This window comes from Dendrobates tinctorius, unplaced genomic scaffold (assembly GCF_039654945.1).
Source record: "Dendrobates tinctorius isolate UK_male_01 unplaced genomic scaffold, ASM3965494v1 ptg000158l, whole genome shotgun sequence".
In the NCBI taxonomy this organism is placed as follows: Eukaryota; Metazoa; Chordata; class Amphibia; order Anura; family Dendrobatidae; genus Dendrobates; species Dendrobates tinctorius.
Window position 1 is genome coordinate 31,685,151 of NW_027361825.1, and position 24,538 is coordinate 31,709,688.

Below are 24,538 nucleotides of genomic sequence, written 5' to 3' on the forward strand. Positions count from 1 at the left end.
TCCCCGGTGGTGGTTTTGATATTGCACTTTAGGTTTTGTGCACTTAATCATGTATCAGGTGTTTCACCCTATAAAGGTGTGCTAGAGGTGTGCAATCACTGCCTGTGCTATTGTGAGTTTGTGTTCACTCTGTTTTTGGAGAGCCTGGAGGAAGGATGGAGCTGGTGAGGAGTCCTGCGCAGCTTAGCCGGGGGGAAGAGTGTCAGCTATGGTGTCTGGACGAAGGGCTGGCATGGCGTGGTGGAGTCGCAGTGATGGTGTCAGCGGGAAGTGTCTGCATGGGCTGGTGGAGTGGCTACTATGGAGAGTGGCACTCACCATGTGGAACTTGGTTGCTGAGCTGGACTCAAGCATGCTTGACTTCGTGGCAGAAGCTGAACACTTCCTTGGGACTCTGGTTCTAAGCAGCTGCAACTGGTGTTGGACTCTGCTCCAAGGCTGCACTAAGGTGAAGGATCCAGTTATGGCGATGGATCCAGGTGGAGGAGAAGATGCACTCAGGTGGAGGGCTCTGTTGCTAGGAGCGCACGCAACAGAGCAAAGCTAAGTGGTGTTTCCCCTGTATTGTCTCTTTCCTCATGTGTGTTATTAGTGCAGTGGTGGGATTAGTCTCCGCACCGACCCATTCCCTAGTGAGGGTTTAGGGTCAGGGTGAGCAAGGGCGTTAAGGTACGCGTGCGGCGACAGGTGCGGAGCCTGTTTAGGGAATGTAAGGAGTGCAGGGACTCTGGCTCAGGGGAGCTTAGGAGGTCTCCATTTCCCCAGTCCCTATTGCAGGGCCCACCATTGTTAAAGTTACCCAGGTTCCCCCCTTTATTATTTAAATGCGCCTTACTGGAGGCGGTGTTTCCAGATATTGTATGTATAACGTGTAATACCTAAATTCGCCAGGTGGAGGCGGCGTATCCACCTGCACGTTTTATTATTTAAATGCGCCCCACTGGAGGCGGTGTATCCAGGGTCACGTGTATTATGGGTCCGCCTTGCGGAAACATCTGCGTCCTGACACACGCGACCATGACAGCCAGGTTGGTCCTGGATCCTGCTGAACAAGATGGTTTGTGCAATGTCTGTCCATGAAATCCCACTCATTGTAAAGTACATAGAAGGCTAGCCAAATTTTTATAAGTGAACAGTTAAAGCTATCTTGGGTTCTACATATTTCATCTGCAATTATTTGTTTTTTATTTCTTCATTGCAGTTGTATGATATCTTTCCTGGAATCATGTGTTATTTACCTGGGCCACACCAAAAAATATTTAGTCTTCTCAAACCTCTTGAAGATGCTCTGAAAGAAATAGTTAGAAGCCACCAAAAAACACTGGTTCCAGCTTGCCCACGAGATTATATTGATTGCTTTCTTCTCCGCATGAAGCAAGTAAGTGAATACCTGAACATGACTGTAAATTCAATTTTTATGTTTTTTGAGAAGTCATATGTAAAGAATTATATTATAATAGGTTAGAAAAGATAGATATGGGATATACTGCTAATTGAAACTTATCTGGTCAACGATAGTCCAATTTATAGTACTGACTTACCTATCATACAGAGAGATCAAGGAAATGCTTTGAGGTCCAAGATAAGGGTAGTGACCTGATGAAGCGATGGCCGGGGGACCACCACAATGCAGGGAGACTACGGTACACAAGATGAGGTGCAAGCAACAAAGGGTTAATTTATTTACAGGCAAGGAATGCAGTGTTTAGGAAAATGCAGAAACAGGGGTATGCTATGGAAACAGACAATTTACAAGGATAATATTCTCTAGCTGGGCCGTCAAACAGCACGGAGCACCAACTATAACAGTTCAGTGTATTTATCCAACTGGCAAGACAACACAGTAAAGTCATGTATGATGCTACACTAACTATGACCTATCTGGCCTTTGCTAACCAGGCCACATGGCTGCCGAGTTCTATCTATTGCAGCCTATCCTAAACCCTAGCATGTGTACAGAAGAGGTTAACACTCACAGTAGCGATGGTATCTCAGTCCAATCCCGGGGCCCCTGCAGCTTTGCAAGATGGTGCGCACTTCTTCCTGGAAGCTCTGTGCAATGTGGTCTTTTCCGTGTTGGCAGGTCCAGTGATGCTCCTAGAAACGGTGGATTCCCTCTGGATTCCTTTCTTGTCTTTTCTTCCTCACGTCAACAAAGAAAAGCCATCTTGTTATCCCCAGAATAGTATACAAAGTCAGTCTCAGACTAAACGTTCTTTTCCTCACAGCTCCAGGCAGACATGTCGGCTTCCTGCAGAAATCTTGGCTCTCATCTCACACACAGAAAATCAGCCCCTCCCCTCTCCAGTGCGGGCAGAAGAAATCACACAGTCTTTACAGCAGGGGAGAGAGAATGTCCCATTGCTCTAACCAAGGGGGGGGTGTTAGGCGTCGGGTTCCTGCCTCTGCACGGGAGGAATCCCGATCCTTGCATTCTGCGGTCTCCCATTCCTCTCCGGCCGCAGAGGAGCCTTCTCAGCAGAGACGTCGTTCCCGGCGTCTTGTTCAGTTTACTACTGTTGGCTTGGTTACTGCTGCCAATCAGGGTTCAGCTATTGTAACCTGCAATAGCCAGCAGCGAGCAGCCCTTGGGACTAAGTCATTCTTTCGGCCCACTGAGCAAGCCTGTGGGAAGTCAAATCATTGGAGGTCTGAGGTCACATGCTTAGGTCCTATTGCTGCTCCCATTGGGCAGAATCGCATGGATGCACGATCATGCGCTAATATACACTGTAATTGGTAGAGATGTGTGTGATGATGGATGCTTGTGAACCGCTGAATGACTCATTATTAGAGTTGAGCGATACCAGCCGATACTTGAAAATATCGGATCGGAATGGATCGGCCGATCTTTAAAAAAAGTATCGGTATCGCCGATTCCGATACCGGGAACCAATGCAAGTCAATGGGGCCAAAATATCCGAATTAAAAAAAACCCTTTCTTTCCTTGTAGGTTAATTCTACATGAAGAAAAACAACTAAGAATAATGTAGAATGTATTGTGGGAGGTGGAGGAGACAATAAAGCCATAGAGGTTTAGCCCAATCAAATGGAATAGCAGGAATTAAACTTTTTTTTTAAAGATGTTAGGAGTTACAAAGATATTGACTATGTTAGCCTCATTTATATTTTGCCAGACATGTATGTCTTCTTCTTCTACTTCCTTTTTTTACATTCTTCTTCTTCTTCTTCTTCTACTTCCTTTTTTTACCTTCTTCTTCTTCTTCTACTTCCTTTTTTTACATTCTTCTTCTTCTTCTTCTTCTACTTCCTTTTTTTACATTCTTCTTCTACTTCCTTTTTTTACATTCTTCTTCTTCTTCTTCTTCTTCTTCTTCTTCTTCTTCTTCTTCTTCTTCTTCTTCTTCCTTTTCTTACATTCTTCATATTCTTCTTATTCAACAATTATTATTCTACATATTCAGCTTATTCATCTTCTTCCTATTCTTCTTCATCATATTCTTGTTTGTGTCAGGCATTCCTGTAGTTGTTATCTAGAAAAGTTAGAAGTTTACACCTTCCGTTCTGCCTGTCACAAAAGATTTACAACAGGATTTGTCCGCGTTCAGTTTGGCCTGCAGCAGCAGGCCTTTTCCAGGGGCACCACGAGGAGGAACGGACTCACCCCCATACACTGCTTAGTCTTCTTCTGCTTATAAATAAGATAATATCATTTGCTCAGAGTATTAGTCTTATGCTTAATGTTCTTCTGCTTTGTTTTTTTTATGCTTCTTTGTCTTCTCTCTCTTGTTGTTCTGCATCTTGGTGGTTGTCTTCCTGTTCTTTGTCCTCTTGAACCAGCTGACGGTACTGGCACCCGGAGGGGCAGCAGAAGGAACAAGAGCCAATGGCACTACCGAGGACCAGCTGACGGTGCTGGAACCCGGTTACTAAGCAGGAGGTACCTGTGCTACAAAGCACTACCAAGGACCAGCAGACGTTGCCGGAACTCGGATACCGAGATGGAGGCACCTAGGCCAAAGGCTCTGACGAGAACCAGCTGACGGTGCTGGAACCCGGAGGGGTAGCATAAGCTGCAAGAGCAAATGGAAATAGCGAGGACCAGCTGACAGTGCTGGCACCCGGAGGGGCAGCAGAAGGAATAAGAGCCAATGGCACAACCGAGGACCAGCTGACGGTGCTGGAACCCGGTTACTAAGCAGGAGGTACCTGTGCTACAAAGCACTACCAAGGACCAGCAGACGTTGCCGGAACTCGGATACCGAGATGGAGGCACCTAGGCCAAAGGCTCTGATGAGAACCAGCTGACGGTGCTGGAACCCGGAGGGGTATCAGAAGTTACCCCTGAAAAGCAAAGTTGGCATGCCGCAAGCTGGCCGCTGTTACCGAATCACACAGTCCTACAGGGGGTGCTTGTCCTACTGGCACTATGGAACAAACCTTTCTTACCAGAACCCGCAGTCCACATAGGAAGCACCTAAACTGCTGGCACCCTAGCCTCGGCTAACCCAACCGCAACACGACATGGCAACTTGGGGTGGCAAACTGACATTGACACTTCCCGGAAACAGCAGGCAGGGCTGGAACCAAGCTGGGCAGGAGGGAGTACACGTGCCAAAGTCAGTTATGAGCAGCAACTGGCGATGTTGGAGCCCAGGACAAGCACTTAGCAGGCTGAGGCCTGATGTGCTGTCAATTGGGAGGCAGCAGGACAGATTGCCATCAAAACAGCAGGGGAACAGCTGACGTTACTGAACCCCACAAACACAGGAGCTAGTGTTTTACTCTGTGAAGACGGCACTTCCGAGCAACAACTGGCTGTGTTGAAGCCCAGGGACAAGCACGGAGCAGGCTGAGGCTGCATTGAAGAAATTTTAAGATCGGTTGTAGACTACTAATTTGAACCAAGCTCCACTTAGGCCTGTGGCTTCACTGATTTTCGTATTTCCCCTGTCCTCCAACCCCGCCAGTTACAGCTCCGAAGTGGCGTCTGCACAATCCACACTTGTTCCTGTGTTACAGGTGTTCAGTCCGGTCAGTTAATCCCCTGATGTGTGTCCGGCAATGTCGCCTGCTCTGTCCACATTCCCATAATGGGAATGTGGACAGAGCAGGCGACATTGCCGGACACACATCAGGGGATTAACTGACCGGACTGAACACCTGTAACACAGGAACAAGTGTGGATTGTGCAGACGCCACTTCGGAGCTGTAACTGGCAGGGTTGGAGGACAGGGGAAATACGAGAGACAGTGGAGCCACAGGCCTAATTGGAGCACGGTTAAAAATCAGTAGTGGTACGACTGTGTAGGCAGCAGGAGACTTTGCCATCCACACAGCAGGGGATCAGCTGACATTACTGAACCCCACTGAGACACGGGAGCAAGTATCTCTTTCCGTGTGGACGGCACTTCCGAACTACAACTGGCTGTGTTGAAGCCCAGGAAATAGGAGGGTGTAGGCAGAGGCCTACTGTCTTTTGATTGAGGTGACAGCAGGAGAGACTGCCATCCACACAGCAGGGGATCAGCTGACGTTACTGAACCCCACTGAGACACGGGAGCAAGTATCTCTTTCCGTGTGGACGGCACTTCCGAACTACAACTGGCTGTGTTGAAGCCCAGGAAATAGGAGGGTGTAGGCAGAGGCCTATTGTCTTTGTAATGCGGAGACAGCAGGAGAGACTGCCATCTCCACAGCAGGGGAACAGCTGGCAGTGCTGAACCCCACTAACACTCTAACGAAGGTGTTTGGCTCTGTGGAGACGACACTTCTGAACACCAACTGACGCTGTTGGAGCCCAGGATTAGGCGAGGAGCAGGCTGGGGCCTACTGGATTTTGGCAGGTGAAGGCAGCAGGAGACTTGCCATCTCCACAGCAGGGGAACAGCTGGCAGTGCTGAACCCCACTAACACTCTAACGAATGTGTTTGGCTCTGTGGAGACGACACTTCTGAACACCAACTGAAGCTGTTGGAGCCCAGGATTACGCATGCCGCATGCAGAGGCCAATGGGCAGCGGTTTTTATGGAGGTTGTGGACTACTACTGATTCTAACCATGCTCCACTTAGGCCTCTGGCTCCACTGTCTCTACTATTTACCCTGGCCTCCAACCCCGCCAGCTACATCTCTGAAGTGGCGTCAGCACAATCTACACTTGTTCCTGTGTTACTGGTGCTCAGTCCCGTCAGTTGATCCCCTGATGTTTGTCCGGCAAGTTCGCCAGCTCTGTCCTCATTCCCACTACTGGTTATGGGAATGTGGACAGAGCAGGAGACCTTGCCGGACACACATCAGGGGATAAACTGATGGGACTGAGCCACAGGAACACAGGAACAAGTGTAGATTGTGCTGACGCCACTTCAGAGATGTAGATGGCGGGGTTGGAGGTCAGGGGAAATAGTAGAGACAGTGGAGCCAGAGACCTAAGTTGGGCACGGTTAAAAATCAGTAGTGGTTTGAATGTTGATGGAGCTGGTGACTTTGCCGTCCACACAGCAGGGGATCAGCTGGCATTACTGAACCCCACTAACACAGGAGCTAGTGTGTTTCTCTGTGCAGACGACACATCTGAGCGACAACTGGCTGTGTTGAAGCAAAGGGATTATAGTTCAGGTGGTAGAAAAATGAACACACCAGCAGACCTGGATACAGTTGCCAACCACTAATTTAGTCTGTAAGAGGAATGGCAAAGTCTTTGGAGATCCAGGCCTTGTTCATTTTCAGAAAAGTCAGCCGGTCAACATTATCGGAAGATAGTCGCGTGCGACGGTCTGTTAGTACACCACCTGCGGCACTAAAGACACGTTCCGATAATACACTGGCAGCAGGGCAAGCCAGCACCTCCAATGCATACTGGCTAAGCTCTGGCCATGTATCCAGCTTAGAGACCCAAAACTTGAAGGGGGAAGAGCCATCTGGGAGTACAGCGACAGGGCAAGACATGTAGTCTGACACCATCTGACGGAAGCGTTGCCTCCTGCTGACTCGAGGCGTCGCTGATGGTGTAGACAATTGTGGTGGACACACAAAACTTTGCCACATTTGGGCCATAGTGGTCTTGCCTTGTGCTGCGGCGCTGCCTCTGCTCCCTCTTTGTGCAGAGTTTCCTCCACTGCCTCGACGCACAGAGCTGCTTTGTAAAGCACTAGCAACAATGCTGTCGGGTGGAATGGAAAACATTATGGACTGCACCAGTGACTCTTCGTACTCCCGCATTTTACGCTCCCGGTTCAACGTTGGTATGAGCCTTTGTACGCTGTCCCGGTAGCGAGGATCTAGGAGGGTGTACACCCAATAATCAGCCGAGACGAGAATGTGGGCGATGCGGCGGTCGTTTCTCAGGCACTGCAGCATGAAATCAACCATGTGCTGCAGACTCCCAACTGCCAAAGAACCGCTGTCCCCTGTTTGAGGCGTGACCTCGGCCTGCTCTGCATCACCCCACCCTCGCTGTACATACTGAGTAGAGGTTTGTGTACCTCCCTCCTCTGGAGAGATGTCTTCCTCCTCCATCGACTCCTCCTCATCCTCCTCACAAAGTGTCCCCTGCCTAGGCCTTTGTGAGGAAACACGTAGCGCAGACTGTCCAGAAGCAGATGGCATTTGGGACTCCTCATCCTCCACCTCTTCTGAAACCTCATCCCTAAGTGCTTGAAGTGTTTGTTGAAGCAGGCAGATAAGGGGGACAGTCATGCTGACTAGTGCATCATCTGCACTCGCCATCCGCGTGGATTCATCGAAGGCACGCAAAACGAGGCAGATGTCCTTCATAGAGGCCCACTCAATGGTGCTGAAGTGTGAACGGCGCACAGTGCGACTTGTTTGCGCCTGATGCAGCTGGTACTCCATGACTGCTGCCTGCTGCTCACACAACCGCTCCAACATATGTAACGTTGAATTCCACCGGGTGGGTAGGTCACATATGATGCGATGTTCCGGAAGGCCAAATCGTCGCTGCAGAGCAGCGAGGCGCGATCTTGCCGTGCTGGAACGTCGCAAGTGAGCGCACTCTATGCGGACCTTGTGCAACAGTGCAGCAAGATCCGGATAGTCCCTCAGAAAGCTCTGCACGACCAAGTTAAGAACATGTGCCAGACATGGGATGTGTGTGAGGTTGCCTAGGCCAAGAGCTGCCACCAGATTTCGGCCATTGTCACACACTACCAAGCCCGGCTGGAGATTCGCTGGCCCAAACCACACATCGCTCTCCAGCTTGATAGCATTCCAGAGCTCCTGCGCTGTGTGGCTTCGATTCCCCAAAGAAATTAATTTGAGTACAGCCTGTTGACGTTTGGCCACGGCTGTGCTCATATCGGTCGTAACAGGCTCCTGCTCTGCTGTTTCTGAGGAACTTGAGTAGGAGGAGGAGTCTATGTGTACAGACTGGAGTCCTGCAATCCGTGGCGTTGGAAGAACACGTACAGCGCCACTCTCCAGATCCGTACCCGGCTCCACAACATTGACCCAGTGGGCAGTGAGGGAAAGGTATCGTCCCTGTCCATGGTTACTGGTCCACGCATCGGTGGTCAGGTGGACCTTGCTACTAACGGCGTTTAGTAGCGCATGTTTTATTTTGCCCTCAACATGTTTCTGCAGGGCAGGGACGGCTCGCCTGCTGAAATAAAAGCGGCTGGGCACGTTGTATTGGGGGACTGCCAATGCCATTAAGTCCCGGAAGGTGTCAGTGTCCACCAGCCTGAATGACAGCATTTCAACTGCCAGAAGTTTGGCAATGCCAGCATTCAGAGACTGTGCTCGGGGATGGTTTGCCGAGTAAGGGCGCCTTTTATCCCATGCCTGTGCTACCGATGGCTGTGATGGATGGGAACGTGCTGCTATGGGTGTAATCTGACAGGGTCTCCGGACAACAGTGGCAGAGGTTCTTCCTTGGCGATCCTGTGAGGAAGCCGAACCAGCAGTGTGTGAGCTGGAGGAAGAGGGCCCAACACGAACTGAAGAGGTGGTAGGTGGTGCTGTACGTTGGCCTACGTCTTCAGGGTGTCTCTGCAACTCCAACTCGTGCTTGGTGCGCACATGTTTCCACATATTTGTGGTATTGAGGTTGCTGACATTTCTCCCTCTTTTGACTCTCTGATGACACAGCTTGCATTTGACAAAGCAAATGTCATCTGCAACTGTGTCAAAAAAGGACCACGCACTGCAACTCTTGTGAGCGCCCGGTTTGCCTTTGGAAGGAGGAATGCTCCTAACGGGTGCCGAAGTGGAGGGTACAGGCAACCAAGTCTTCCCCCTCCCTCTGCCTCCTGTTTTGGCCGGTAGGGGAATCTCTTCCTCCGAGCTGCTCCCACCACCTTCCTGTTGCTCACGCCATGATTGGTCAAGGACCTCATCATCTTCCCTCCCCTCTTCAAACAGCTGCTTCTCCGGGGTTGTCTCGCCAGCACCGTACGCACCAGAAAGTGGCAACTGAGTCTCGTCATCATCTGATGCGTACTGAGGTGTGCTGACCATAGGCACTGGCCCACTCGCCTCTTCAGATTCAGAGGGACAAAGAAGTTGCGCATCACTGCATACTCCCTCTTCTTCACATTCAGGAATGCTGCTTGGCTGGCCCCCTCTTTCCAAGCCAACAGATTCCGAGAACAGAAGTAGAGACTGTGATGGCTCCTGTCCATGTCTCTCTGACTGCCTGGGCACTTTGGCAGGTGGTGAAGAGACAGATGGTTGCTCTTCGGTGCTCTGACCCTGAGAGGATGCGGAAGTAATTGAAGTCGATGCGTTAGCTGCCATCCATCCGACAACGGCTTCAATTTGTTCCTCCCGCAGCAGTGGGGTACGTTGAGGTCCTACAAAGCTGCGCATAAAGGACTGTTGCCTGCTAAAACTGGGGGATGCTGATCCACTGGTGCCCGCAGCAGGCCCAGAATCCCCACGTCCTCTACCTGTAGAATCCCCACGTCCTCTCCCTGCAGAATCTCCACGTCCTCTCCCTGCTGAAACTCCACGCCCACGCCCACGCGCCTTACTCCCTGCCTTCTTCATCTTGCAAGACTGCTTAAGATAGGCAAAAAAGTACAAAGGGGGGCCTTAGTGTGCTTATTCCTGAACAGCTGGTTACAGGTACAAGAAACACTAATTTTATGAAGTGTGTGTGTGTGTGGACTAGACTTTAATAGGAGCTGATGTGGCCTACACAAGTTCAAAATGTAGTGTTTGGTGAACTTTTTTTGTGCTTTCTTTGTTGGAAACAAACTCAAAGTATGTGAACAAAGAATTGAAACTGATAGTATCACCAACTTTTTGGAGCTATTACAATGCAGGCAGGTAACCTACAATGCAAAAGATGAGGCTCCAAAAAAATTGGGTAATACTAATCTGGCTGCGCCGGCAGGGCACAAGCCAGAAAAAAAGGCTCCTCTATCTACTCCTATATAGTGTTTGCAACCAACCAATGTTGATGGATACGGATGGATGCACACTAATAGGAGAAGAAAAAATGAGCTGCACTCAAAGACAAATATGTGTGAGGCAGTGACGCACGTTGAGCGTCCTACAACCAGACGTAGCTGCAGGACACTCTACTCAGTGTGAGCTGCACTCACACACAGTCAGAGGCCTCTCAGACAGCCGTCAACAGTGCAGCTAAGTGGGCACTGGCACTGACAGGCTGCAGAAAGGCTCCGCTGTGTACTCCTTTATAGTGTTTGCAACCACCGTAGATGGAGACGGATGGATGCACACTAATAGAAGAAAAAATGAGCTGCACTCAAATAAAAATATGTGTGAGGCACTGACGCACGCTGAGCGTCCTACAGCCAGACGTAGCTGCAGGACACACTACTCAGCGTGAGCTGCACTCACACACAGTCAGAGACCTCTCAGACAGCCGTGAACAGTGCAGCAAAGTGGACACTAGCACTGAAAGGCTGCAGAAAGGCTCCGCTGTCTACTACTAGTGTTTGCAACCAACGTATATGGATACGGATGGAAGCACACTAGATTGAAATTATGTAAAAAATGCAGCTCAAAAAATAAAAGATGTATGAGGCAGCAGTGATCACACTGGGTGGCCTACAGCCTGACGTGGCTGCAGGACCCACTCCACAGCATGAGCTGCACTCACACAGCCCTTGCAGACAGCTGTGAACACTGCTGCTAGGGCAAAGAAGGCTACAGTGTTGGTTTATGTAGCCTGGGTAAAGCACTAGATGTTTGGTGGAATCGCTATTTCTAACTGTCCCTCACAGTCTTCTACAGCAGCCTGTCCCTAACTGAATTCACAGCAGAGTGACCAGAAATGGCGGCTGCGGTGGCTTTTATAGTGCATCATGACATCATTTCGGCAGCCAATCACAGCCATGCCAATAGTTAACATGCCTACATGCCTAACAGGATGTGCCCACACTTCGGAGGATTCCCATTGGCTTAATCAAAGCAAGCAGGCTCATAGCATGATGGGAACTTCCTATTCCGATTCCGATTCCGGAATCCGATATGACAAAAGTATCGGAATTAAGTATCGGAATTCCGATACCGCTAATATCGGCCGATACCCGATACTTGCGGTATCGGAATGCTCAACACTACTCATTATGAAACCCCTTCCCTTTGATACGCATGTTAGTAGGGTTTAGAGTTCAGAGTCAGCGCTGAGTTGTGGGGTACTGCCTAGCGCCGCAGTGCTCCCAGCTCCTCACACACTAGCGCCTGTGTGTGCCAATCTACCTAAGGCACTACGCTACCGCATGTACTGCAGCATCCATTAGTGCGGCTCCGAGCGCGTCCTATGTGCCTTCCAGGTCTGAGTTTAGGCTGGTTAGTGGCATCCGCCAGAGATGCGCTGTGCGGTAAGCAACATTCAGCTGCACCCTGTGTCTTCTAACAGGGCACAGCATTCTATATGTGTCTCTTCAGGCACCGTGGTTGCGGTGCTGAATGCTAGTGGGGCTAGAGGGGTTCTAACCCTGACTCCTTGGGGCAGAGTCCTGTGTCTTAGCACTAATGCTCTCTTGCCAAGTCCTGTGAAGATAAACAGGCTCTGGTACTTGTTCCAGCGGCTCTGTGAGGTAACAGAGTTCGCTCCTGTTGACACCAGTTCAGCGGTTAACCCCCGGTGTTTAGTGCTCCGCCTTTGCTGAGCAGCAGTTTCCATATCTGCACGGTGGACCCTGGGTTGCGATCGCACTTCCTTATATTTTATATTTAGTGTGATCCACAACCCTAACAGGGTGTTGTTTCTTAAAGTGGCAGCTTGTCTCTACGGTCCATAGCAATGCCACCCCCTTACATACCTCCCTACTTAAAGATGGTCATCATCGACCATCACAGCATCAAGGTTGCAGTGGGAGACACTTGCAATGCGGAACAGCACCTGTAGGGGAGAAAACACAAGTGGATAAACAGACAGAGAACACTGTTCTATGTATCGGGCTGGTGGAACCACTGCAGCAGACCTCTGGGATCTCCGGATGTCTTGACTATCTTCCAGAGGAATACTTGCAGCAGGAGTTATAGTAGGCTCTTGTCTGGACTCATCGTCATGTGGCAGCAGTGGTACCTCCAGAAGATTACCATCTCTGTCCGGCTGAGGGCCCCCCACGTTGTCAGGGCCTATCCACTATTCATCATTGATTTCACCAGCAGGCAAGACAGGTTCAGGAGGTGGAGCATCACCCTCAAGCAACATTGGTACAGGACGGGCCTCGGACCGGCATGGCCGCAGCATATTTCTGTGGAGCACTCTAGGGGCGGATGCCCCATTCTCAACCTGCACCTTGTAGACTGGGCCGTCAGCATACACTCGCTCAATTACTTTGTAAGGCTGTATTTCCCATTTCTCGCTTAGCTTACTCCTGGGGCGTTTCTCTCTGACTAATACTCGGTCCCCGGGACGGAGCAGTATCTCCTGAATCGGTTTACGGCCCGTATGCTCCTATAGCTGCTGACCCACCAACCGCCATATTGTTTGCAATCATTGCCGATGTTCCTTCACCCATGAAGTGACAGTTCGCTCCATCAGCTCTTCTGGCTGTTCTAACTTCAACTCAATGATCTCTTGACTAGCTCTTCCAAACAGCAGCACATGGTCGATGATGAGACCACCGATCCGACCTGGACCGTTGGAACACATAGCCAGCACAGCAGCATAGAGGAAGAAGGTGGATACGTAGCACCAACAAAGGCACCAAGGGCTGCTGGTTACAGCAGAGTGCACAGTGTGTCAAGAACAATCCCTCTGTGCCCAAGTCAAGGCAAGGGTGCGTTCAGCCGCTGTCTGGAAAAATTTTTCCGACAGTCCTTCTGAACCAAATATTGTCATCTGTAGCATCTGCTATAGGAAGCTGAGCAGAGGCCAGGCCACAGGCAACCAAAGCCCCACCAGTATGCGGAAAACATGGCAGTCAAGCACCCTAGTCGTTAGGCTGAACAACAGGGTACCAAATTAGTGTCTGCGACTGCGGGTCAAACCACAGCCATGTCGCCTGTGATATGTCCTTTCCAATCTGCTGGGCAGGATGCAGGTGATCTTCATACTTCTTGCTCACAAGCTGCGGTTGCACAGACACAGGCCACAACAAGCTCATCCACTTGTTTGTCCCAGGAAAGTGTCCAATTGTCCGTGCCCCAGATGTATGAAAGGAGGCGAAAATACCAAGCCACGCACCCACAAGCACAAATACTGAACAAGCACATTGCCAAGTTGCTAGCCATGGAGATGTTGCCGTTTAGGCTTGTGGGGACAGTCTTTCCATGATCTTTTGGCTGTGGCTGCCCCACGATACTCGGTTCCCAGCTGGCATTATTTTTCCCGGTGTGCTGTCCCCGCGTTACACTAGTACGTCTTAAAAAATCAAAAGTGTGCTCTCACCAACGCCATAACCGGGAAGGTCCATCTTACAACAGACACGTGGACAAGTACTTGTGGCCAGCGACGATACAGCTCTGTAACGGCACACTGGCTCAACCTGGTGGAGGGTGGGACAAAGTCTCAAACTGGACCATCAACACATATCTTACCCAAGCCACGAATAGCGGGCCCAACCTCAATCAGGGTTTCCACCTCATCATATACGTCCAGTCTCCCCTCTTCCTCCTCCTCTGCCTTGTCATCCTATGCTGAATTACCCTCCACATCCCTCCCAAGTTGGGAGCTGTGCAGCAGTGCATCGGCAAAGCGGCAAACCGCTCTGCTGAAGCTGATCTGCTTAGGTGAAACACCACACACTGCAGCAGAGCTGTGGCAAGGAATAAAACAACAGACCGATCAGTGGCTCTCCCCACTGCAACTCCAACCTGGTCTGGTTGTCTGCAACAATGGGCATAAACTGGTGGCGGCTTTAAAGCTCGGGAAGCTGGTACACGCGCCATGCATTGCTCACCTGCTGAACCTAGTGGTGCAGAAATGTCTAAAAACATACCCTGACTTGCCATACCTACGTATTTGTGCCCATTTCCATCACTCCTCAACCACTGTTGCTGGTTTTGTAGCGCTTCAAAAGCAATTTGATTTGCCTAACCACAGACTCATTTGCAACCTGCCAACACGGTGGAACTCAACATATAATATGTTGGCAAGGGTAAGTCAGCAGCAGAGGACACTTGCTGAATACCGGCTTAGGCTACTTTCACACATCAGTTTTTGTGCATCAGGCGCGATGCGGCGAAAAGTGTAAAAACCGGATCCGGCGCCTGTTGCCACCGGATCCGGTTTTTTCCCCATAGAGTTTCATTATCGCTGCATCGCGCCTGATGCCTATGCGGCGTATCCGGTTTTTGCCAGATCCGGCAAAAACAGCCGGTCCGGCGTCTGGAAAAAACGTTCTCTGCAACGTTTTTTCTCAGCGCCGGACCGGCTTTTTCCACAGCGCATGCCCGGACTCTGTGAATGTTAACCCCACAAGTGCCCGGTGAGAGAGAGAGAGATCTCTCTCTGTCACCCAGACACTTGTGAGAGATCTCTCTCGCCGGGCACTTGTTGGGTTAACACTCACAGTGTCTGGGTAAGAGAGAGAGATCTCTCTGTGGGGTTAACCCCACAAGTGCCCGGCAAGAGAGAGAGATTCTCTCGCCCGGACACTGAGTGTTAACCCCACATGTCTCTCTCTCTCTCCAACCCCCTCTCCTCTCCCCTCCCCTCTCCTTTCCCCTCCCCTCACCTCCCTTTCAGCAGCTTTCTCTTTCAGCGGCTGTCTCTGTCCACCTCCTGCTGCGGCTCCTTTAAATCACGTCCGAGCCGTATCAGACGCCGCACACACATCCGGTGTCACGGCTGCAGGCCGGATCCGGCGGCCCGGCTTTTCGCCGCACGCCGCCGGACCCCACACACCGGATGTGTGAAAGTAGCCTTAAAGATGCCCGTCACAATGAGGCTCAGCCAAGACACATAACAACTGTCGAGTGGGTGGGGATCGCTGATATTTGTGAGGTGCTTGATAACTTTGAGTACTGCACCAAGCTTGTGAGCGGTGATCAGGCTATTATCAGCGTAACCATCCATATGCTATGTCTGCTGAAAAAATTGGAATCTTTGCGTGCCCAGCAGATGGGTATGGAGCAAGATTTCACAATGGGTGATCCTACCCAGCCCAGCCAATATCATCAGGTAACATTGGGGGATGAAGATGATGATGAAAATGAGGAGGGAGAAGACTTCTTTTTCAGTGGTACCGAGGGGACACCTCATGCTACAAAGGGGAATCCCAGCCCCAGCTTCATGTCTGTCCAGCATGGGTGGGCAGGAGAGGAGGAGGTGGAGGAGGAGAGTCAGTGTGAGGAGAGGATGGGTATTGTTCCTCCTTCATAGGTCACAGAAAAATTGCCTCTTTGCATCTTGGCACACATGGCACACTTCATATCTGACTGTCTGTGCCAAGACCCTCGCGTAATCCACATTTTCAATAGCAACCTATGCTGGCTGTCCACCTTTCTAGACCCACGGTACAAGGACAAATTCCTTCGCTACTGTTGCAGTAACCAAGGGGTTTCACAATGGAATCCTTCAAGAAGGCCGTTGTCGATCATTTGATGGCAACAGCACCCTCAGACACCACTGCTGGCAGCGGTACCAGCTCTGTGCAACAGCATGCATTAATGGGGAGAGATACGCCAAGCAGGTCCAAAAGAGGTGGTGGTAAAAGGTCCACAAACTGAGCCATCTTCAATAAACCGGCTCATCACCAAGGACTAGCTGGAACAGTAGCAATGTCAATGAGGAAGAAGTTGAACAGGATGGTCAACAACTATCTAAGTGACCATACCTGCGTCATTCCTGACGCTTCGGTACCGTTTAATTACTGGGTATCCAAGCTGCATAGTTGGCCTGACCTCTCCTTCTATGCCTTGGAGGTGCTGGCCTGCCTTGCTGCTAGTGTGATGTCAGAGCGTGTTTTGAGTGCCGCTGGGGCAATCATAACAGATACAAGCACATAGTTGACTACAGAGAATGCAGACAGGCTGACTCTGATAAAATTTAACAAGGACTGGATTTTACAACAGTATATAAGCCCTCCAGATGACAGTATCCCAACCTAAAGTCACCCAAAACTTTATTTTTTTTTAAATTGGTGATCACGTCTAGAGTTGAGCAAAACGGGTCGAAAAAATTGAAAAGTCGCCGACTTTCGCCAAAGTCGGGTTTCATGAAACGAAACCCGACCCCAGCGTGAGGTTGGCCACGAGGTCGGCGACTTTAGCGCCAATGTCGCGTTTCACATGATGCTTGAGCGCCCGTTTTGCAGCCAATCAGGAAGAACGGACACTGTGGGCAACGTGATGACATAGGCAGCGGTCACCACCATCTTGGAGAAGGGCATGCAAATGATTGGCTTGCTTTGTGGGGCGTCACAGGGGGTATAAAAGGGCGGGGACGCCGACCGCCATGTTACTCATGCTGATCTCAGAATAGGGAGAGCGTTAGGCAGGGAAGAAGATACCAAAAACTGATTCTGCTGCTAGTGATTTTGCCTGTACAACACACCAGTCACTGTGCAGTGCAAGGGGAGGCTATATCTTGGTGCATCAGCTCAGTTGGTTATTAGGCTGCCTTTTAAGGCTACCTGGTAGTTGCATTGCTGTGTGCACACTGCTGAGCAAACTGCTTTTTTCAAAGCAATCCAGATTTTATTTTTTTGTCCTTGTGAGTTACTGAGCGTTCATTTTTCACACACTGTACAGCGGTGTACGCTCCTCACACAGTACCGTGTAACGGCTGTTATCACGGCCAACATTGAAGCTACATACGTGTGTGACTCTGTAAGGAAAAGCTGAGGAGTTTGTCCGTTCTTACAGACCTACACCTTATAGTTTTGTCCGTTTTTCAAACAGTATAGTATATTTGCTGTTTGATTACATTCAAAACTAGAGAGAGACAGCGTGCGTCAGTCCGTATCCAAAAACACGGAGCTTGACAATTTTACATACACCGTACGGCGGTGTACGTGCACGCTCCTCTCTCAGTACCATGTAACGGCTGTTATCACAGTGAAGCTATCTGTGTGTGACTCTGTAAGGAAAAGCCGAGGAGTTTGTCCGTTCTTACAGACCTACACCTTATAGTTTTGTCCATTTTTCAAACAGTATAGCATATTTGCTGTTTGATTACATTCAAAACTAGAGAGAGACAGCGTGCGTCAGTCCGTATACAAAAACACGGAGCTTGACAATTTTACATACACCGTACAGTGGTGTACGTGTACGCTCCTCTCTCTGTACCGTGTAACGACTGTTATCATGGCCACCTTTCTAACAGCATAGAGAATCTGCCTTTCACATTGTGGTGTTAAATAAACAGGGCCTGACTGAATCCAACAGTGTCCTGAAGTGTACATAGATTCCAATTATCCACAGTCCTCCATACACCTTTCTAACAGCATAGAGAATCTGCCTGTCATATTGCGGTGTTAAATAAACAGGGCCTGACTGAATCCAACAGTGTCCTGAAGTGTAGATAGATTCCAATTCTCCACAGTCCTCCATACACCTTTGTAACAGCATAGAGAATCTGCCTGTCACATTGCGGTGTTAAATAAACAGGGCCTGACTGAATCCAACAGTGTCCTGAAGTGTAGAGACATTCTAATTCTCCCCACTACTATATACACCTTGTACCTTGTTTTACAGTACCAGAGAGTTGGTGGAAATTTGGGTACATTTTTCCAAAAAATGAGGAAGTGTGGTGGAAGGGTCCGTGGAAGTGGGCGGGGGTTGGCAGCTGGTAATAATGGTGTTGGTGGTGGATCTGCTGGTAGTGGCAAAAGCAAAATAGCACCTAATGCAGGAGGTGTTGAGGCTGCGTCATCGTCTGGCTCCACAAGGCCTCGAAGGCTCCCTTTTCTGGGAGTAGGTAAACCGCTTCTAAAGCCGGAGCTTCAAGAACAAGTTTTGGCTTACATTGCTGACTCAGCCTCCAGCTCTATTGCCTCCTCTTCTGAAGTTTTAAAAAATAAAAGCAGTGATTCGTCATTGGAGGCTCATGGTCATGAACCACACCTTTCCTTGTGTCCTTCACCTCTACCAAAATTGAAGGATGCGGCAGGCCACACTACAGATTATTCCATGGAGCTGTTTTCACATACCATCCCTGGGTTATCAAGTCAAATCGTGAATTACCCAGGCAAAGATGAATCTGACATGGAGTGCACTGATGCACAGCCACTGATAGATGATTCTGCTGGTACATTCACTCAGAGCACTACATTGTCCTCGCTGTGTACTGAGCCAGAATCTGATCCAGATGAAACTCAGGTGCCCCTTCCCGCATACTATACCACCATACACGGTGACACAGAGGAAGGTGCACATGACATTGAAGAGGAGGTGATGGATGTGACCCAGTTGTTGACCCAGATTGGCATCCATTGGGGGTAGAGTGTGCCGCTGCCAATAGCTCAGAAGAGTAGGAGGAGCATCCGCAGCGGGCATCGACATCGCAACAGTTGTTATCCGGCAGGCCCGGAGCAGTCCAAAAACGGGTTACAAAAACCCAAAAAATTGCAGGACAGCTTGGCCAGATGGTCAAAATAGCACAGCGTGCAAGGTCTCAAAGTGTCTTCCCTAGTAGGAAGAGTGCAGTGTGGCACTTTTTTGAACAAAATCATAATGATCAGGCAAAGATTATGTAAGAAGTGCGCAAAGACCTTTAGCCGAGGGAAAAATCTGAGAAATTTGAATACCAGTTGCATGCTAAGACATTTAATCACCATGCACTTGCAAGCGTGGACGAACTACCAAAACTCACGTACTACATGTGCTACTGCTCCCAAAGAAGGTAGTCAGCAACGCTACATTGTTTCCCCCACTGTAAGTCCACCGGTTAGCACACCACCAGCAGCAAATGTTGAGTTGTCGTCGCAAGGGCAAATCAGTCAGGGAATCACACTGTTATTGCAACGAAATACTGAATCTAGGCCATCAGAAAGAACACCAACTCCATCACCATCATCAACCCTCTCTCAGTCCACCATGTCCACCGCTAGTTCCACCATATGCAGCTCTCAAGTCCAGCTCACCCTACCAGAGATTATGAGTAGGACAAAAAAGTACTCATCCTCTCATCCGCGTACACTGGGTTTGAACGCCCACATTGCCAAACTAATCTCGTTAGAGATGATGCCCTATCGGTTGGTTGAAAGCGCTGCTCTCCGCGAACTAATGGCCTATGCAGTACCACGCTATGAACTACCCAGTCACCACTTCTTTTCTCGCAAAGCCATCCTAGCCCTCCACCTTCATGTGAAGGACCGCATTGTCCATGCACTCAAGCAATCAGTGAGTGGAAAGGTGCACCTCACAACTGATGCATGGTCCAGTAGGCATGGCCAGGGCCGTTATGTGTCCATAACTGTGCACTGGGTTAATGTGGTGGATGCAGGGTCCACAGGGGACAGCGGTGGTGGGACAGTGCTGCCTAGCCCACGGAATAGGAAACAGTTGGCTGTTGGCGTTCGACCCTCCTCCTCCTACTCCTCCAGAAGCGAAAGCTCGTCCCCAGAGTGCAGTCGCAGCAGCACTCCATCCGCAGCTGCCAGTGTTGCACACGAGGTGTCCCCCTATCGATCAGCTAGTGGAAAGCGTCAGCAGGCTGTGTTGAAGATGATGTGTTTGGGCGACAGACACACCGCGGAGGTACTGGCCGACTACTTTCAGCAACAAACTGAGTCATGGCTGGGCAGTGTACATCTTGAGGCAGGCAAGGTAGTTAGTGATAACGGGCGTAATTTTGTGGCTGCCATAGCCCTTTCAAAACTCAGACACATACCTTGCTTGGCTCACACCTTGAACCTGGTGGTGCAGTGCTTCCTCAATAATTATCCGGTGTTAACAGGCCTGCTCCTGAAGGTTCAAAAACTGTGCTCGCACATCCGCCGTTCGCCCCTACACTCCAGTCGTATGCAGAAGCTGCAGCGATTGCTACACCTTCCAAAGCACCGGCTAATTATCGACGTTACAACAAGGTGGAACTCCACCCTGCACATGGTTGAGCGGCTGTGCGAACAGAGGCAGGCTGTAATGCATTTGTGGGAGGATACCCAGACAGGCACTTTGAGGGCAGACATGGAGTTGACCGGTGTGCAGTGGTCAAAGCTGAAAGACCTCTGTAAAGTCCTTCAGTGTTTTGAGGAATGCACACGACTGGTAAGCGCAGACGACACCATCATAAGCATGAGCATCCCACTTATGCGTCTGCTCATGCAAACTTTGACGCACATTAAGGAGCAGGCGTCTGCAGCCGAGGTTGACGAGGAGGAAGAGGAGGAGGGAATCCTTGCTGACAGTCAGCCATTGTCTGCTCCTGGACCTCTCCTGGATGAGGTGGAGGAAGAGGAAGAGGAGGAGGAGGGTGATGATGGGGATGATTATTTAGGGGAGGAGGATGCTTCTCGTGTGTCCAGAGAAAATGTTGGCGTGGCAAGGGCTGGTACAGGGTTTGTGTGTGACTGGAGGGATGTGGATTTGCCAGAAAGTGCTCCTCCACCATGCAGTCGCACTGCATCATTGACACCGGGAACATTGGCCCACATGTCAGATTATGCCTTGCAGATCCTAAAAAGGGACCCCCGCATTGCCAAAATGATGAACGATGATGACTACTGGTTGGCCAGCATCCTCAATCCACGCTATAAAGGCAAATTCCAAAACATCATGCCACAGGAGAACCTTGACCTAATATTGGCTAACAAACAAGCAACTCTGGTAAACAGGTTGGTTGAGGCATTCCCAGCACACAGCAGCGGTGATGTTTGTCACACGAGCCGTAGGGGCCGGGGGCAGCTTGGAAGAGGTGTTGGTGGTGCACACATCAGAAGTGGCGTTGGAGAAAAGGGTTTCATGACCATGTTGTGGAGTGATTTTTCAAGTCCCGCTCAAACGACTGGTAATACTGCATCAATGGAAAGTGACAGTAGACAGCACTTGTCAACTATGGTTACAAACTTCTTTTCCTCCCAGGTCGATGTTCTCCCTCACAGGTCATTCCCCTTTGACTATTGGGCCGCTAAACTGGACACCTGGCCTGAATTGGCACAATATGCGTTACAGGAGCTCGCTTGCCCAGCTGCAAGTGTGCTATCGGAAAGAGTCTTCAGTGCTGCTGGATCAATACTGACAGAAAAAAGGACCCGTCTGTCGACCCAAAATGTGGATGATCTAACCTTCATTAAAATGAACCATGCATGGGTTTCCAAGGATTTTGTCCCACCTTCCCCTGATGACACATAGGTTGACAGAAAAATGGCTTGCTTTGGTCCTCCTCTTCCTGGGACTTGACCAATTTCGCCTTTTGCAACAGCTGAATGTCCAACATCAACATATGCCACTTTGTAAACCTCCCTAACTGGGCTGCCCCCCCCCCCCATGGTCGGGTTCACCAGCTAGCGCACGCAACAGTGCGAGTGCCGTTGCCCTTGACAAGTGGGTAGGCTGACACTTGGGCACGGGCACTGGCACAGGGTCCCTCATAGTGCAATCAAGTGTCTCTGACGGTGGTGGTGCACACCCACCGTCAGACACACCGCCGTACTATGAGGGGCCCAGTGCCAGTACCGACGCCCACGAGTGGGCCACCCGTGCTTGGCCAGGGCCCCAGCATTTGCAATCTTTACCTCTCCCTGCTCCTCCGCTGTGTAGTCTGGGCTGTCAAATCTATACTGGGCCTGACAGCGTCTGAAATCATCGTTCACGGGTAATAATTGTAATCCCAGATCCCCATCACTAACTGTGTTCAGCGGCTTATCTGCACCTGTAAGCGACACACGCTGGCCCTTTCGGTGTAGCGTGCATGCAGCCACGGACATGTAAGGCCTTGACACACCAGTTATTGGCCAATCTCGCGTGCCAGAGCCTCGCATGTCCCTCTATTAAGCTGGACGCGGACCGCGTGGGCAGGACGGAGTCTCGTTCGTTATCGGAATTAAGCTTTCAATGCGTGCATCTTTTAGGTTGCTGGATGGTTGAGGTTGCCCGTGTTGAGTCCAATTACGCCGAAGGCTCCACTCCTGGTGGTGCCCTTCTGGACATTCATTTAAGGTTCAGCTTTGCAACCATACTGCCCACGTCAAACAAAAATTTTGCCTTCATGGACGCTGTTTGGAGGGTCGTGAGTCGTGGGAATCATGTCGCCCAATCAGTTAACCTGCTAGAGAGATCCTTCATTGCTCCCAAGCATGACATCACACTCCCTAGGAGGAAGGTAATGCCACTGTGGCGACCATACTCCTGGGGGCACCACAAGTGCACTGATGCCCAGCCACTGCTCGATGATTCTGCTGGTACATTGACCCAGACCACTACATTCCCCTCGCACTATACACAGCCTGAATCTGACCCTGATGAAACTCAGGTTACCCTTCTCATATAATGTTCCAACTTACACGGTGACAAAGAGGAAGCTGCAGATGAAAGTACAGGTTCGGCCCAGCTGCCGTCAGACACACCGCCGTACTATGAGGGGCCCTGTGCCAGTGCCGTCGCCAACGAGTGGGCCCCCCCTGCTTGCTCAGGATCACAGCACTTGCAAGGTTGAAATACTTACCTCCCCCTGCTCCACCGCCATGATGTCTTCCGCGCTTCCTGACACTGATATTCTGATCAGAGAGCGCAATGACATCACGTCTGTACGCCCTTTGCCTAAACAGCCAAGTGCAGTGCGATGGAAGATGGGGACGACAAGGAGTCCTGACTAGTACAGGGATTCCATAGCGAGGAGACTTATTTCATTGTTTTCAATGTTGGGACTGCTATTTTTGGGGAGCACTATACTCTGGAGAATGATAGATGGGGCCCCCCATACACTGGAACATTCCAAAGGTGGACATCAGACACTGGAGCAGCATGTACAGGGCCCATTATACACTAGAGCATTAGAAACAGGGTATGTATGGAGCATTATTTGGGCCCATAAGAGAGTGGAGCTTCATCCATGTGGACCAACATATACTGTAGCATTATGTGGAGCTCATCATACACAGTTTCAAACATTATATGGGATCAATGATTCTGTAGGGAGAAATAGATGGGCCTCATTACGCTGTATAGCGCACTATGCGGTGGCCATAATACTGTATGGAGTATTATACTGTCCGTTTTTGGAGCTATTGGAGAATTTTAAATGGATATCAGTCATGAGATGTAAAAAGTGAAGTATTTTTCCTTGTACTATACCACTATTTCTCTGCCGTATCAGAGCATCATGAGTTGTGGTATGTGTTAAAGGGGCGCTCTTTGGCCCAGGGCACATGAAAACCTGGAGCCAGCCCTACCCCCCCGCAACTTTAGCCAAATAACTCCCATTTTTCAATGCGTAACTTGTATTATGAAGTAAATAAAGGGTGACAAGGTTCAGGAATAAGAATTTATGGTTTTGGCATTCAAATAGGCACTGTAAGTGTGTTTCCTGTCCTCTTCTCACTCCCGACTTTTCTTCCCCATTGACTTAAATTGGGTTTCGTGTTTCGGTCTGAACGAATCCCGACTTTTTCCGTTAGTCGGACGATCTCACTCGACCCGACTTTTGAGAAAGTCGGGTTTCGCGAAACCCGACTGGACCCGAAAAAAGGCAAAGTCGCTCATCTCTAATCACGTCCATTCCTTCCCATACAAGCCCCTTTTCTTCTTCTTTCACATGTTTTCAAAACCTGCTTCTGACACAGGCACCTCATGGTCAATAAGCTAAAAACAATGTTACATTAATTAATATTTCCCATCGAAGGCACTTGTGATGAGAGTGAGACCCTTCTTCCTTCATCAACCATGTTATCATGACCCTTGGGCTAATATTTGGAGACACTATGGCTATGCCTGGACACTGGGAACTGCCACCTCTATGCTAGTAGTCCTAGCTTCATCATAATTGTTTAGCCCTTCAGACCTGTCTTGCTTCCTTCATCAACTATGATACAGCCCCTTGAGCTAATTTTTGGAGACACTATGGCTATGCCTGGACACTGGGCACTGCCACCTCTATGCTAGTAGTCCTAGCTTCATCATAATTGTTTGGACCTTCAGACCTGTCTTGCTTCCTTCATCAACCATGATACAGCCCCTAGGGCTAATGTTTTGAAGACACTATGTCTATGCCTGCACATTGGGCAGTGGCACAACAAGGACAGTAGTCCAAGC

General features: G+C 49.9%; 1 protein-coding gene across 1 annotated transcript in view; it reads left to right on the plus strand.

Annotated features, from left to right (window-relative positions):
- Positions 1–24,538, plus strand: part of LOC141052044 (cytochrome P450 2G1-like) — a 138,978-nt gene that overhangs the window by 36,899 nt on the left and 77,541 nt on the right. Inside the window, exon 5 of the mRNA XM_073549223.1 lies at positions 1,202–1,378. Coding sequence (XP_073405324.1) covers positions 1,202–1,378 — 177 coding nt within the window. The remainder of the gene's footprint in view (positions 1–1,201; positions 1,379–24,538) is intronic.